This window comes from Vanrija albida (assembly GCF_041260175.1).
Source record: "Vanrija albida strain AlHP1 chromosome Unknown contig_2, whole genome shotgun sequence".
NCBI lineage: Eukaryota > Fungi > Basidiomycota > Tremellomycetes > Trichosporonales > Trichosporonaceae > Vanrija > Vanrija albida.
In genome coordinates this window covers 3,873,233-3,884,782 of record NW_027191421.1, presented here as the reverse complement: position 1 = coordinate 3,884,782, position 11,550 = coordinate 3,873,233, and the positions used below count along the sequence as shown (strand labels likewise).

At 64.7% G+C, this 11,550-nt stretch overlaps 4 protein-coding genes across 4 annotated transcripts; 3 read left to right on the top strand and 1 right to left on the bottom strand.

Moving 5' to 3' along the window:
* Positions 1-1,167: 1,167 nt before the first annotated feature.
* Q8F55_003252 (uncharacterized protein) lies at positions 1,168-2,544 on the top strand (the record flags this gene model as incomplete). The annotated part of the gene is made up of 1 exon (XM_069351799.1): positions 1,168-2,544. The coding sequence occupies one exon, from the start codon at positions 1,168-1,170 to the stop codon at positions 2,542-2,544; it is 1,377 nt and encodes a 458-aa protein (XP_069212185.1).
* Positions 2,545-2,776: 232 nt separating this feature from the next.
* Q8F55_003251 (uncharacterized protein) lies at positions 2,777-3,571 on the top strand (the record flags this gene model as incomplete). Its single annotated transcript, XM_069351798.1, has 1 exon — positions 2,777-3,571. One exon carries the CDS (start codon positions 2,777-2,779, stop codon positions 3,569-3,571), a length of 795 nt encoding a protein of 264 aa, XP_069212184.1.
* Positions 3,572-3,691: 120 nt separating this feature from the next.
* Positions 3,692-4,721, bottom strand: Q8F55_003250 (uncharacterized protein; the record flags this gene model as incomplete). Its single annotated transcript, XM_069351797.1, has 3 exons — positions 3,692-4,066; positions 4,102-4,436; positions 4,472-4,721. The coding sequence occupies 3 exons, from the start codon at positions 4,719-4,721 to the stop codon at positions 3,692-3,694; spliced, it is 960 nt and encodes a 319-aa protein (XP_069212183.1).
* Positions 4,722-5,869: 1,148 nt separating this feature from the next.
* On the top strand, positions 5,870-9,712 carry Q8F55_003249 (uncharacterized protein; the record flags this gene model as incomplete). The annotated part of the gene is made up of 1 exon (XM_069351796.1): positions 5,870-9,712. The coding sequence occupies one exon, from the start codon at positions 5,870-5,872 to the stop codon at positions 9,710-9,712; it is 3,843 nt and encodes a 1,280-aa protein (XP_069212182.1).
* Positions 9,713-11,550: the final 1,838 nt, after the last annotated feature.

Genomic DNA, 11,550 nt, shown 5'->3' with positions numbered 1-11,550 from the left:
TCTTGGGGGTTGTTTAAACGATTGTGGGTGCGGCAGCGGTGGTGGCGGCTCGCCGCCAAGGAGAGGGTGGGGGAGGTGTCGAGGTGAGGAGTAGGGGGCGATACCAAGCTCAAGGTCGAGTTGTTTGGCTCGCAACGTCGAGGTGGGCACAGGCGAGGGAGGGGCTCGGGCGAGTGTGGTGAAGGGACGCAAAGGGATGCCACCGCTCTCGCACCTCGAGGTCGAAGCGTGCGATCGACCTGGGGGTCAAGGTGGTCTCTTGCTCATCGCAACAGGGGCAGAGCAGCCTCGTCGCCTCGTCGCCTCCTGACCGAGCTAACCTTGGCTCACCATCACACGCCGGCGGGCGTGAGATCCGCCGTCGCGTCCAACTAACCATCACTTAGCATGCCCCAACGCCACCGGCGCCGGCGCCACCGCGCCACGGCCACGGCCCCCCGCGTCCTGCCGATCTCGCGTCGCCCTTACAGCGGGAGGGTGCGCGTGCTGGAATCTCGCCCCCGGGTGCGCGACGCGGACGGTGCGTAACGCTGGCGCAGATTCAGTTCACGGTGCGCGAGGGTCCGGGTGGTCCGGGTGAGTCGGCGCGAGGCGGTCTGTGGCGCGCCGTGGATCTCGCGACTGTGGTTTCGCGTTTGGCGACAAAGCGCCCATCGCAGAGCAAAACTCTACAACTTGCCCGGTTGGTGCATCGCACCCGGCGCAGAAAGCTTGCGACTGGACAGACACTCGCACGAGGCCGGCGCACACGCTTGGGGCGGCTGCGATCGTGGCCTGGTCCTCTAGTCGATCTCGCACAGGTCGTGGCTGCCCGAGTACGAGCACGTCGCGTCGCCTCTTCGCGCTCGCCAGCAGCGCAAGAGGGCCGGGGGATTGACCTACCACGCAAGAGTAGTGCTGGATTGGCGCACTCGCCGTGCTCGCTCGACCGCGCCACCCCCTGCCTGCCCTTTGTCGTGATCAGCAGCGCGCAGAGCACGCTCGCCCGTCGCCAAACGACCTCGTGTCGATGAGTAACTCTTTTTGACAGAGTCGATCGCTCCAGGACCAGTCTCAGCGTCAAGACCACTGTCTCCAGACGTCCTCGTGACACTCAAAAGGCGAGCAACTTGCTGCCCACCCTCATTCACTCCCAGAAGATACCAAAAGCCCCGGTGACAGGCCACAATGCGTCCCACGTTCTCTTTCTCCTCCCTGTGGACAGCTCTTTCCGCATACTCCTCCCCTTCTACTCCCTCCTCCCCCTCTCCCTCTTCTCCTCTCGCTCCCAGCGACGAGACGCCCTCAGACTCTCCCCTCGTCACCCCGGTCGAGTCGCGCGCGGTCACCCCGTTGCAGCGCGCTGCCTTGGACGAGCTCGACGCGCTCGACGTCCCCTTCCTCGAGCTCGAGCCCAACTCTGCCTCCCACGTCCTCGTGCTCGGTGGAGCCGGCTTCATCGGCTCCCACACCACCCTCGAGCTGCTCAAGGCCGGCAAGAACGTCATCATCGTCGACGACCTCAGCAACAGCTTTTCCGACGTTGTCGACAAGATCGCCCTGGCCGCGCAAATCTGGTGCAAGGCCAACGGCAAGCGCGTCCCCCAGCTCAGGTTTGAAAATCTTGACTACCGTAGCCCTGCGCTCGCCTCCCTGCTCGACGAATATGCCGTTCGTGGCAGCCCCTCTCCCCGCTCGCGCATCTCGGGCGTGATCCACTTTGCCGCATTCAAGTCCGTCTCCGAGTCCATCTCGCAGCCCATTGACTACTACCGTAACAATGTCTGCGGCCTCGTTGACCTCGTCGCCCTCCTCGAGACCTACGGCATCTACAAGTTTGTCTTCTCGTCCTCGGCCACCGTCTACGGCACCAAGGCCGACCTCGGGCTGCCGCTGAGCGAGCACGACGTCGTGCACCACCCCGAGACGTACACCGACAGCGACGGCAACGTCACGCATGCCACACCGGGCGTCTCCGGCCTCACTTCCCCATACGGGCGCACAAAGTACTTTGGCGAGGCGATTCTCGCCGACGTAGCCTACTCGAACCCAAAGTGGAGCATTGTGGCTCTGCGCTACTTCAACCCCATCGGGTGCGACGCGTCCGGCCTGCTTGGCGAGGACCCCCGCGGCGTGCCGACCAACCTCTTCCCTGTCATCACGCAGGTGCTTACTGGCCGCCGCCCCCGCCTCGACGTCTTCGGAAGCGACTGGGACACGCGCGACGGTACCGCCATCCGCGACTTTATCCACGTGTCCGACCTTGCCCGCGGTCACATCGCCGCACTCGACACCAAGATCGATGCCCCCTTCCGCACCTTCAACCTCGGCACGGGCAACGGCACCACTGTCGCCGAGGCTGTGCATGCACTGGAGCAGGCGTCTGGCCGCAAAGTTCCTTCGCGCCTCGCACCCCGTCGCGAGGGCGACGTCGGCTCCTGTGTGGCGCGTAACAACCGCGCGCTCACCGAGCTGAACTGGACGGCGACCGAGAGCCTCGGCCAGTGCGCCTCGGACCTGTGGAACTTTGTGTCCAAGTCTGTGGGCACGACCACCGTGGCCTGAGCTCCCCGAGCCCGAGCTGCCGGCCCAAGCTACTGGCCTGGGCTACATTGTATATAGTACGAATCGGGTTGATTGGACCTTTGCGATTGTGCTTTGAGCACGGACGTTTTATATTTTATAGTCATGCACATTTTGGGTCGAGATGGTGGTACGTGCGCGAGATGTGTCCCCTTTTGTTCGTCACAACAACTCTGTTCTTCGTCCCAAACCTTCCTGCCTGTTCAAGACCACCATGCCGACCGTCGTCGTCCCACTCTACATCTACCCGCTGCCTGGGGCATGGGACCCGTTGGTTCTCGCCGCCAAAGCCAACCCCAGCGCCCAGTTCGTCGCCATTGTCAACCCCGGCAGCGGGCCGGGCCCCGAGGCCTTGCCCGACACCAGCTACCAATCAGCCATTGCTTCGCTGCTCACCGTCCCCAACATTATCGTCGTGGGCTACGTGCACTGTTCGTACGGTGCGCGCGACCCCGCGACCGTCAACGCAGATATCGACCGCTACGCTGGTTGGGAGCGCGCATCGCATGGCGTGCTCCGCACCCAGGGCATCTTCATCGACGAGGCCCCCTGGGATCCGAGCCTGCGCGGTCACCTGGCCGTCTATGCCCACCGTATCCGGTCGGCCCCGCTCCGACTGGGCGTCACCCCGCCGCCGCCGCCGCCACCGACACCCGCCACCCTGGCTGCGGCGCCACCCCGCAAAGCCCCGCTCGTAATCTACAACCCTGGAACCGTCGTCGCCCGGGGCTACATCGAGGACGCAGACCTCGTCGTCGTGTTTGAGCAGTCGGCGGACAAGTTTTCAGAGTGGTTTCTCGAGCACGGCATCGGCCAGATCCCTGCGTCACTCCGCCACAAGTGTGTCGCCATGGTGCACTCGGTGGGCGGAGGCGTCCCGGGCGCCCATGATGTCGCCGACAAAGTCCGCAAGCTGCGGCTCGGCGGCATCTACATCACACACCAGCTCGGCGGGGGCTACAACGAGTGGCCCGAGGCGTGGGACGAGGTGGTAGCCGCAGCATCGTAGCACAGGTGGTAGCCGCAGCATAGTAGCACAATAAAACTCATGCATTTATACTAGGTGTCGGCCAGCGACAAAAGCAAAGGATGGGACGCGGCCGCCAGGACCGCAGCGGAGAAAACTACACTACGCCGTCTGCCCGTTGCAGTACTTGACCCACTTGTCGAGGCTCATGTTCTTGAGGACGGTGCTGAAGCCCTTGGCGCCGGAGGCAGTGCACGAAGCGGTGAGCTCGGCAGCGGTCGGGTTGGGGGCGTCGCCAGGGTACTCGATGTGGAAGACGGGCTTGCCGGCGTTGACAAAGGCAGAGTACTTGTCGCACTCGCGGTACTCGGCGCATTGCTCGTTGACAGAAAAGGCAACGGACGACACGACACTGGGGATAATGTCGCCGGCATTCTTGAGCCCCGTCGACATGTTGTACTTGGCCGCAGTGGCCGCCAGGAACTTGACGAAGTCGACGGCATCGGCGGTAGTGAGCCCGAGACCGTTGCCATTGTTCTGTCGTCGTCAGCTTGGCCTCACTCGCCACCCACGTAGGCGTCAACATTGTCCGGGTCGATGGCGTCGCAGCCCTTGCTCGCCGCGAGGGCAATACGGCTGGTCATGGCTGCGCGGACGGTCGAGCTGCCAGTCTTGACCCAGTTCTCGCCGGCCCAGCCGTCCACGCCGCTGCCGAGGTCGGTCTTGGCAAACTTGGCGGCATCCGGGCGCCAGGCCTCGTATGAACCAGCCGAGAAGTAGCAGATGACGTGCTTGCCGAGGTCGTGGAGGGCAGCAATGGTCTCGGCAGACGTGTCGAAGAGGTCAACGTCGTAGATGTCGACGTTGGGGGTAACGGTCTGCCCCTTGCCGACGATAAGGGTCTGGCCTGGGCGCGTCAGTGGGCTCAGCGGCACGACTCACCAAGCATAATCTGCCAGCTGGCGCCCACCTGGGGCTGCCAGAGGCTACCGGGAGTCGTAACCGGCGCGGGGGCGCTGGGCTTCACGCTCGGCGTCGCGCTCGGCTTGAGGCTCGACCTCGTGGTCGACTTCGGGGCAATGGTCGACGACGTCCTCGTGCGGGTGTAGCGCTCACGGCGGGGGTCCAGCCCCACACCGAGACCCACAGCGAGCGGGATGAGAAAAAGGAGGAAGATACCGACGAGCACCATGATTTTCCACAAGGCTAGGGAGCGACGAGGTGCTGGAGAGGGTTCGACCGGGTCGTTTTGGGAGGAGGAGGAGGAGGAGGAGAGGGAGGAGGAGGGGTTGGAGGATGAAGAAAGTCGTCGGTCAGCGTTATTGAGTTGACCACCATCCACCCGCTCAAGCCCTGGTGTCGTGCTCTTGGCATTGTGTTCGTGCTCCATGTTGTGTGTAGCAGGAACAGGGGTCGAGGGCCATGGCACTTACGACTATTTGGGTGGTCGCCGACGCCGTGCTGGTGCGTCAAAGGAGGGTGCTCGCCATAGTATGTGCTGTGCCGGGCACCGCCGCCGGCCGGTGCTATTGGGGTGACTTGGAGAAGTGCCGAGCCCATGTCACTCGAAGGAGTAGGAGTCGACACGCAACGTGCCTTGAGTGTGCAAGCAAACAACACGCACGTTGCGCAACGACGCGCATCGTGCAAGCACGCACGTCGTGCAAACCAACACGCGCCGCGCAGATCGTCTGGGACCGAGCGACGCGAGCGACACGAGGTCCGAACGCGCTCGCGGTCCGAGTAGGCGGCAGATCTGGTGCGAGCGACGCGCATGGGCCGCTCCGAACTGCGACGCGCCGTGGGCGTCGGAACGGGAACTGAACGCGGTGGCTCGTGCCACTGGCTTTGCGCCACATCGCGCCGTGTGGCGCTCTGCAACTCTCTCCCCCCTCTGAGGATTTTTGGCAGTCACCCGCTCATGCTGCTCTAACCCACCGCATCCCTTTACGACATGCGCCGGTGACGAGACGCTCGGTCGCGCCGCGAGTCATTCACGATCGCGCCCAAGCCACTGCTGCTCGCGTCACGCTTCTGGGTGAGGTCGGTGCGAGAAGGGAGAAAGTGATGATGACAAGCCTCCAGCACGGGTCGGCACCAGGCTCGCTCCTTATCGTTTTCCACCCGGATCGCTTCCCTCGCCCTCGCAGCATCACATATACTCAGCGAGATGTTTTCCACCCTCGCCCCCCCATCACTCTCCCTCCCCCTATCCCCTCACCCCCCCTCCCCTCTCTCCCCCTCCCGGGCAACGTCGGTGAGACATCACCGGCTGGTCTCTCTTTCTTCTCGGGACAAAAACAACAGTACCCACTAGTCTAGCTCACTCACGAGCCAAAGATGCGCGTGCACTTCTTTGCCGTGCTCGCGGTGCTTGGTGGCGCCGCCATCGCGCACCCCGGTGCCTGCCACAAGCACGACCACAACCCGCACCCGCACCCGGTATCGGTGCACGAGGACCGCGGGTTCCTCGACGACATTGGCAGCTTGCTCTCGAGGCTTGGTGCTCCCAAGACCACCAAGGCGCCCAAGTCGTCCTCGACTCGGTCGTCCTCGACCAGGTCGTCGTCCAGGTCGTCGTCGACTTCCAAGTCGTCGTCGGTCTCCAAGTCGTCGTCGTCGTCCAGGGCCTCTTCGTCGTCGAGGCCTGCCAGCAGCAGCGCTGTGACGTCCTCGGCCTCGGCGTCCCCCGCTTCGAGCGCCACCCCGTCCAGTGCCACACCGACTTCTGCCTCGGCTTCCCCGACTGCCTCGGTCGCGCCTTCGTCCTCGGCTGTTGAGTCGTCATCGGCTGTTGAGTCGTCGTCGGCCGTCGTCTCGTCGTCGGCCGTCGAGTCGTCCTCCGTCGCTGCCTCATCGTCGGAGGTGCCCTCGTCGTCGGAGGTGCCCTCGTCGTTGGAGGTGCCCTCGTCGTCGGAGGTGCCCTCGTCGTCGGAGGCCGCCTCATCCTCCGCCGCCCCGTCGTCGTCCGAGGTCCCGTCTTCGTCCGAGGTCGCCTCGTCCTCTGAGGTCGCATCTTCGTCCGAGGCCCCCTCTTCCTCCGCCGTGCCCACCTCCGACGCCGCTTCGTCGTCGGTCGCCCCCTCGTCGTCTGAGGTTCCCTCTTCGTCGGAGGCTCCCTCGTCGTCTGCGGAGCCCACCTCCGCGCCCTCGTCCTCGGCCGAGCCCACTTCGGCTGCCTCTTCCTCCGAGGCCGCCTCGTCGTCCGAGGTCCCATCCTCTTCCGAGCCCGCTTCGTCGTCGGCCGTCCCCACCTCCGACGCTGCCTCCTCGTCGGCCGTCTCCTCGTCCGACGCTGCGTCGTCCACCGCTGCTCCCTCGTCGTCCGAGGCCGCCTCCTCCTCTGAAGCGCCTTCGTCGTCGGTCGTCCCCACCTCTTCGGCTGAGGCCTCGTCCTCCGACGTGGTTTCCTCCTCCGCCGCCCCCTCGTCGTCTGATGCTCCCTCCTCCTCGGCCTCCGAGTCCGCTTCGGCTTCGGTGACCGCCTCGGAGTCTGCTTCGGCCTCGGCCTCGGAGTCCGCTTCCGCTTCGGCGTCTGAGTCTGCCTCTGCTACTCCCACTGCGTCGGTCTCGGAGTCGGCGTCAGCTTCCGCTTCGGAGTCGGCGTCGGCTTCGGCCTCGGAGTCTGTGTCTGCCTCAGCCTCGGAGTCCGCCTCTGCCTCGGCTTCCGCGTCTGAGTCCGCGTCTGCGTCCGCGTCTGCCTCCGAGTCGGCGTCGGTTACCGCCTCCGCCTCCGCCTCCGACTCTGCTTCGGCGTCTGCCTCCGCCTCCGTCACCGAGTCCGCTTCTGCCTCTGCCTCCGCCTCTGAGTCGGCTTCTGCGTCCGCCTCCGAGTCGGCCTCTGCCTCCGCCTCTGCTTCCGCTTCCGCCTCCGAGTCGGCCTCGGCTTCCTCCACCGAGTCCGCATCTGCCTCGGCGTCTGCGAGCGACTCGGCGTCGGCGTCGGCCTCTGCTTCGTCCACAGAGTCGGCCTCCGCCTCTGCCTCGTCCACCGAGTCGGTCTCCGCCTCTGCTTCGTCTACCGAGTCGGTGTCGGCCTCGGCCTCGGCCACCGAGTCAGCGTCGTCATCGTCGGCCTCGGCCTCCGCCTCCGAGTCGGTCTCCACCTCCGCGTCGTCCTCCGCCTCGGCCACCTCGTCCGCCCCTGCGCCCAGTGCCACCGCCGCCATCCCCGGCGCCACCGTCGACCAGCGCATCCTCATCCTCGCGCGCGACGCCAACGGCATCCTCTCCGGCAACAACGGTCTCCAGGGCTACGGCATCCCGTACGAAGGCATCGAGGTGCCGCAGGCGGGCATCACACTTCCCGTGCTCAACGACACGCCGACGCACGGCCGCTACTCGGGCATCATCATCGTCGACGCCCTCGCGTACGAGTACGCGACCGGCTGGAACTCGGCCGTGACGGTCGAGCAGTGGAACGCGCTGTGGAACTACCAGGTCGCGTTCAACGTCCGCATGGTCCGCATCAACGAGTACCCCCAGCCCGCGTTCGGCGTGTCCGTCGTCGGCGGGTGCTGCGGCGCTGGCATCGAGCAGCCCGTCACCCTCGTCGACACGAGCGAGTACCCTTCTGCCAACATCAAGTCCGGCGTCGAGGTCTCGTCCCAGGGCCTGTGGCACTACCCCGCCGTCATCACCGACTCGGCCACGACAAAGGCTGTGGCCCTGTACGGGCCTGACGCCGCCGGCGCGTTCACCACCAACACTGTCGCGGCCGTCGTCAACAAGGTCGGCAACCGCGAGACCTGGGTCTGGTTCTCGAGCTGGGCGCCCCAGTGGTCGGCCGGCTGCGCCTTCCTCCAGCACGCGCACATCCACTGGCTCACCCGCGGTGTCTTCGTCGGCAAGCGCAAGACGCATCTCTCGCCCCAGATCGACGACCTCGAGCTCGCGACTGACATCTACTCGCCCGCCGGGAGCACGTTCCGCGTCCGCCCTGCCGACCTTGACGGCCACGTCGCGTGGCAGGTCGACCTCAACTCGCGCTTGCCCGACGGCTCGGCCGTCCGCCTTGAGCTCGCCCACAACGGTAACGGCGACATTGACGCCGTCACCAACCCCACCGGGGGCCAAGGCGTCTGCATCCCGCGCGAGCCCGTCTTCACCAACGACGTCGCTGACCCGCCCCTCGAGTGGGTCAAGCCGATTGGCTCGGGCGTCGACGCCTGGCCGTCCTCGTACACCACCTACGGCTGGACCAAGAGCTGCGCCCTCCTCGACCCCCTGACGGCGTGGTACCAGAACACGGCTAACCGCGACGCGTTCGCCCACGTCTCGCACACGTTCACCCACCTCGAGCTCAACAACGCGACGTACCACGACGCCGCGCGCGAGATCCAGTTCAACCAGGCGTGGCTTGCCCAGACTGGCATCGCTGCCGGCCACTTCTCGCCCCACGGCCTCATCCCCCCTGCCATCACCGGCCTCCACAACGGCGACGTCATCAAGGCTTGGCTCGACAACGGCATCACTCACGTCGTTGGCGACAACACGCGCCCCATCCTCCGCAACCCCAACTCGGTCTACTGGCCCGCCATCTCCACCACCGCCATCAACGGCTACGACGGCCTCGTCATCACCCCTCGCTACGCGACGTTCATCTACTACAACTGTGACACCTTCGACTGCGACGTCGCCGAGTGGCACGCCCTCACCGGCGCCACCGGCACGTACCAGGACATGCTCACCATCAGCAAGGTCGAGAACACGAGGTACCTCTTCAACCTCCAGGCCGACCCGTACATGTTCCACCAGGCCAACCTGCGTCTCATCGACGCCGCCACCTACACTGTCGGCCCCAAGACTGGTCGCATGTCGCTTGTCCAGCTCTGGGTTGAGACCATTGCCCAGGAGCTCGCCCGCCTGACCAACTGGCCCATCATCTCGCTCACCCACGACCAGAGCGCCGAGTACTTTGTCGACCGCATGGCCCTCGACAACTGCGACCCCGGTGCGAGCTACACCCTCACCGCCGACGGCAAGGGCATCAGCCAGATTGTTGTCACTGCCAACGGCAACACCTGCAGCGTCCCCGTCCCCGTTACCATCCCCTCGGGCAGCGCCTCGGCGTCGGGTGGCTCGGTCACCGTTGACCACGTCGGCTCCGAGCCGCCCATCCAGTGGGTGACGCTCAGCGGCTCCCCCGTGACCCTCACCTTCAACCCTCCCATTGCCATCTAAGGGGTGGTTCGTGCCGGTTATAATCTCACGCCGTGACCATGCGTCGTGGTGATTGGACATTGTAGTGCGGACCTTATGTGATTGTGCACTCGGGTGGCGGCAGGGCCGCGAAGGGTGCTGTGGGGGGTTAAGGGGGTGACACGGGGTGACAGTGTATGCGTATTGCGACCTGGACGTGCCGAGCATGGGCATGGGCATGGGCATTGTTCCGGCGTCTATGTTGTTGACACCGACTTGGCCGCGGCCATTGTCGGCCAAGTGACGTCCAGGGTGGCGACACAACCCAGGGCGGGCCGGCTGCGAGTGAGCACGCTTTAAACCACCCTCGATCTACATAAACACAGTGGAGCCTTGGACCCCTACTACATACTACTGCGCAGGCTCACCACACTACAGTTGGCACATGGCCTTCTTTATCTCCTCTCCCACGGTTTTCGCCTCCTGGGTGAAGAGGGCATCGGTGACCTTTAGGTCTGAGGCAAAGAGGCGAAGGCTTGAAATGCCCATCTCCACCCTCTTGGCCACCGCCGCGACGGCGCTCGCCTGACTATCCGGGTGGTCGGTCCAGTCGAAGGCGTCGCGAAAAGCTTGGTTGAGGTTGGCTTCGGCTCGCCGGAGGACGCTGTCTACTGCCTCCTTTGATATTCCCAGCCCCCTGAGGTCGATGACGTGCTGGAGAAGGTCGTCGACGGTCCTGTGGAGGCCCGACTCGATGCTGTCGTCGTCGGTGTTGGTGTCGTCGCCTGTCTTGACCTGTCGCTCTCTCTTGGGCTGTTTCTGCACTTCCACCACGTCCACAGGGAGTGTCGGGTGGTTCTCCAGGGATGACGTGTCTTGTAAGGCCAAAGCATCGGCCTCCGTTATCTGTGGGGATGCCTCATCGAGGTCGCGGGTGACGAGAGGTGGACTGTCTAGCGGATCAGCCTTCGGAGACGCCGAGGCGGAGTCAACCGATTCGCCGGAAGGAGTCTCCGCATGCTTGGCCTCGGGAGCGTCCCACCTGTCAGGCTTCTCTGGTTCTAAAAGTTGGCCTCTTGGTTTGTTGTTTGCAGAGACCGCGTGCTCGATCGGACTGGAGGCGTCATGGGTGGTTGGATCGCTTTTGGACTCGTGTTTATCGACGGAGACACTCGCCACGCCGACGACGTGATCTCCTATCGACTCGGAGGACGCTCTCTCCTTCCCCTTGTCAGACTTGAGTGGTTCGAGCTGCTCAAGCTGCTTGTTGTTGTCAAGGGATGTGCTGGACGCCAGGGTTACACAAGTCTCGGCGGCTGTGAACGCAGTGGCTGGACGCGGTATTGAGGAGTCTTCCTCGTCGACAGCACGCTGAGTGGAAGGACCGTCACTGGCTTGGTGGCGAGAGCTTGAAGAGTCGCCACTCGGAAGAGGGTCGGGCTGAAGTTTGATTCGCTTGTTGGCCAGAGTGACCTCGCGGTCGTTGCCGTTGCCATTTGATGAGGCTGCCAGCGCTCGCTTGCGAGACAACGCCAAAGGAACGTCGTCTTCTGACTCGCTGCCGTCAGCCGCTGGGCCCGATCGTGGTGTTGACCCCGCCGAGGAAGGCGGCGCAGGAGTCAAGCTGGAGGCGATGGACGATGGGGTTGCTGGCGAGTTGATATGGCCTTTTTGGGGGTGCGTCTGTCGTGGGCGGGCGTCTTCCTCCGACTCGTCTGCACCGGCGTAGCCAGGTGAGGGCTCGCGAAAGGCCGCCTCGAGCGGGTCTGCCCACGTCCAATCGTCATCTTGATGGGGCAGCGATCTTTGCCACTTGTGGATCTTCGATGGACCGGGGTCCTGTTGCAGCCGCTCAGCAGTGGAGGGAGAAGTCGAAGAAG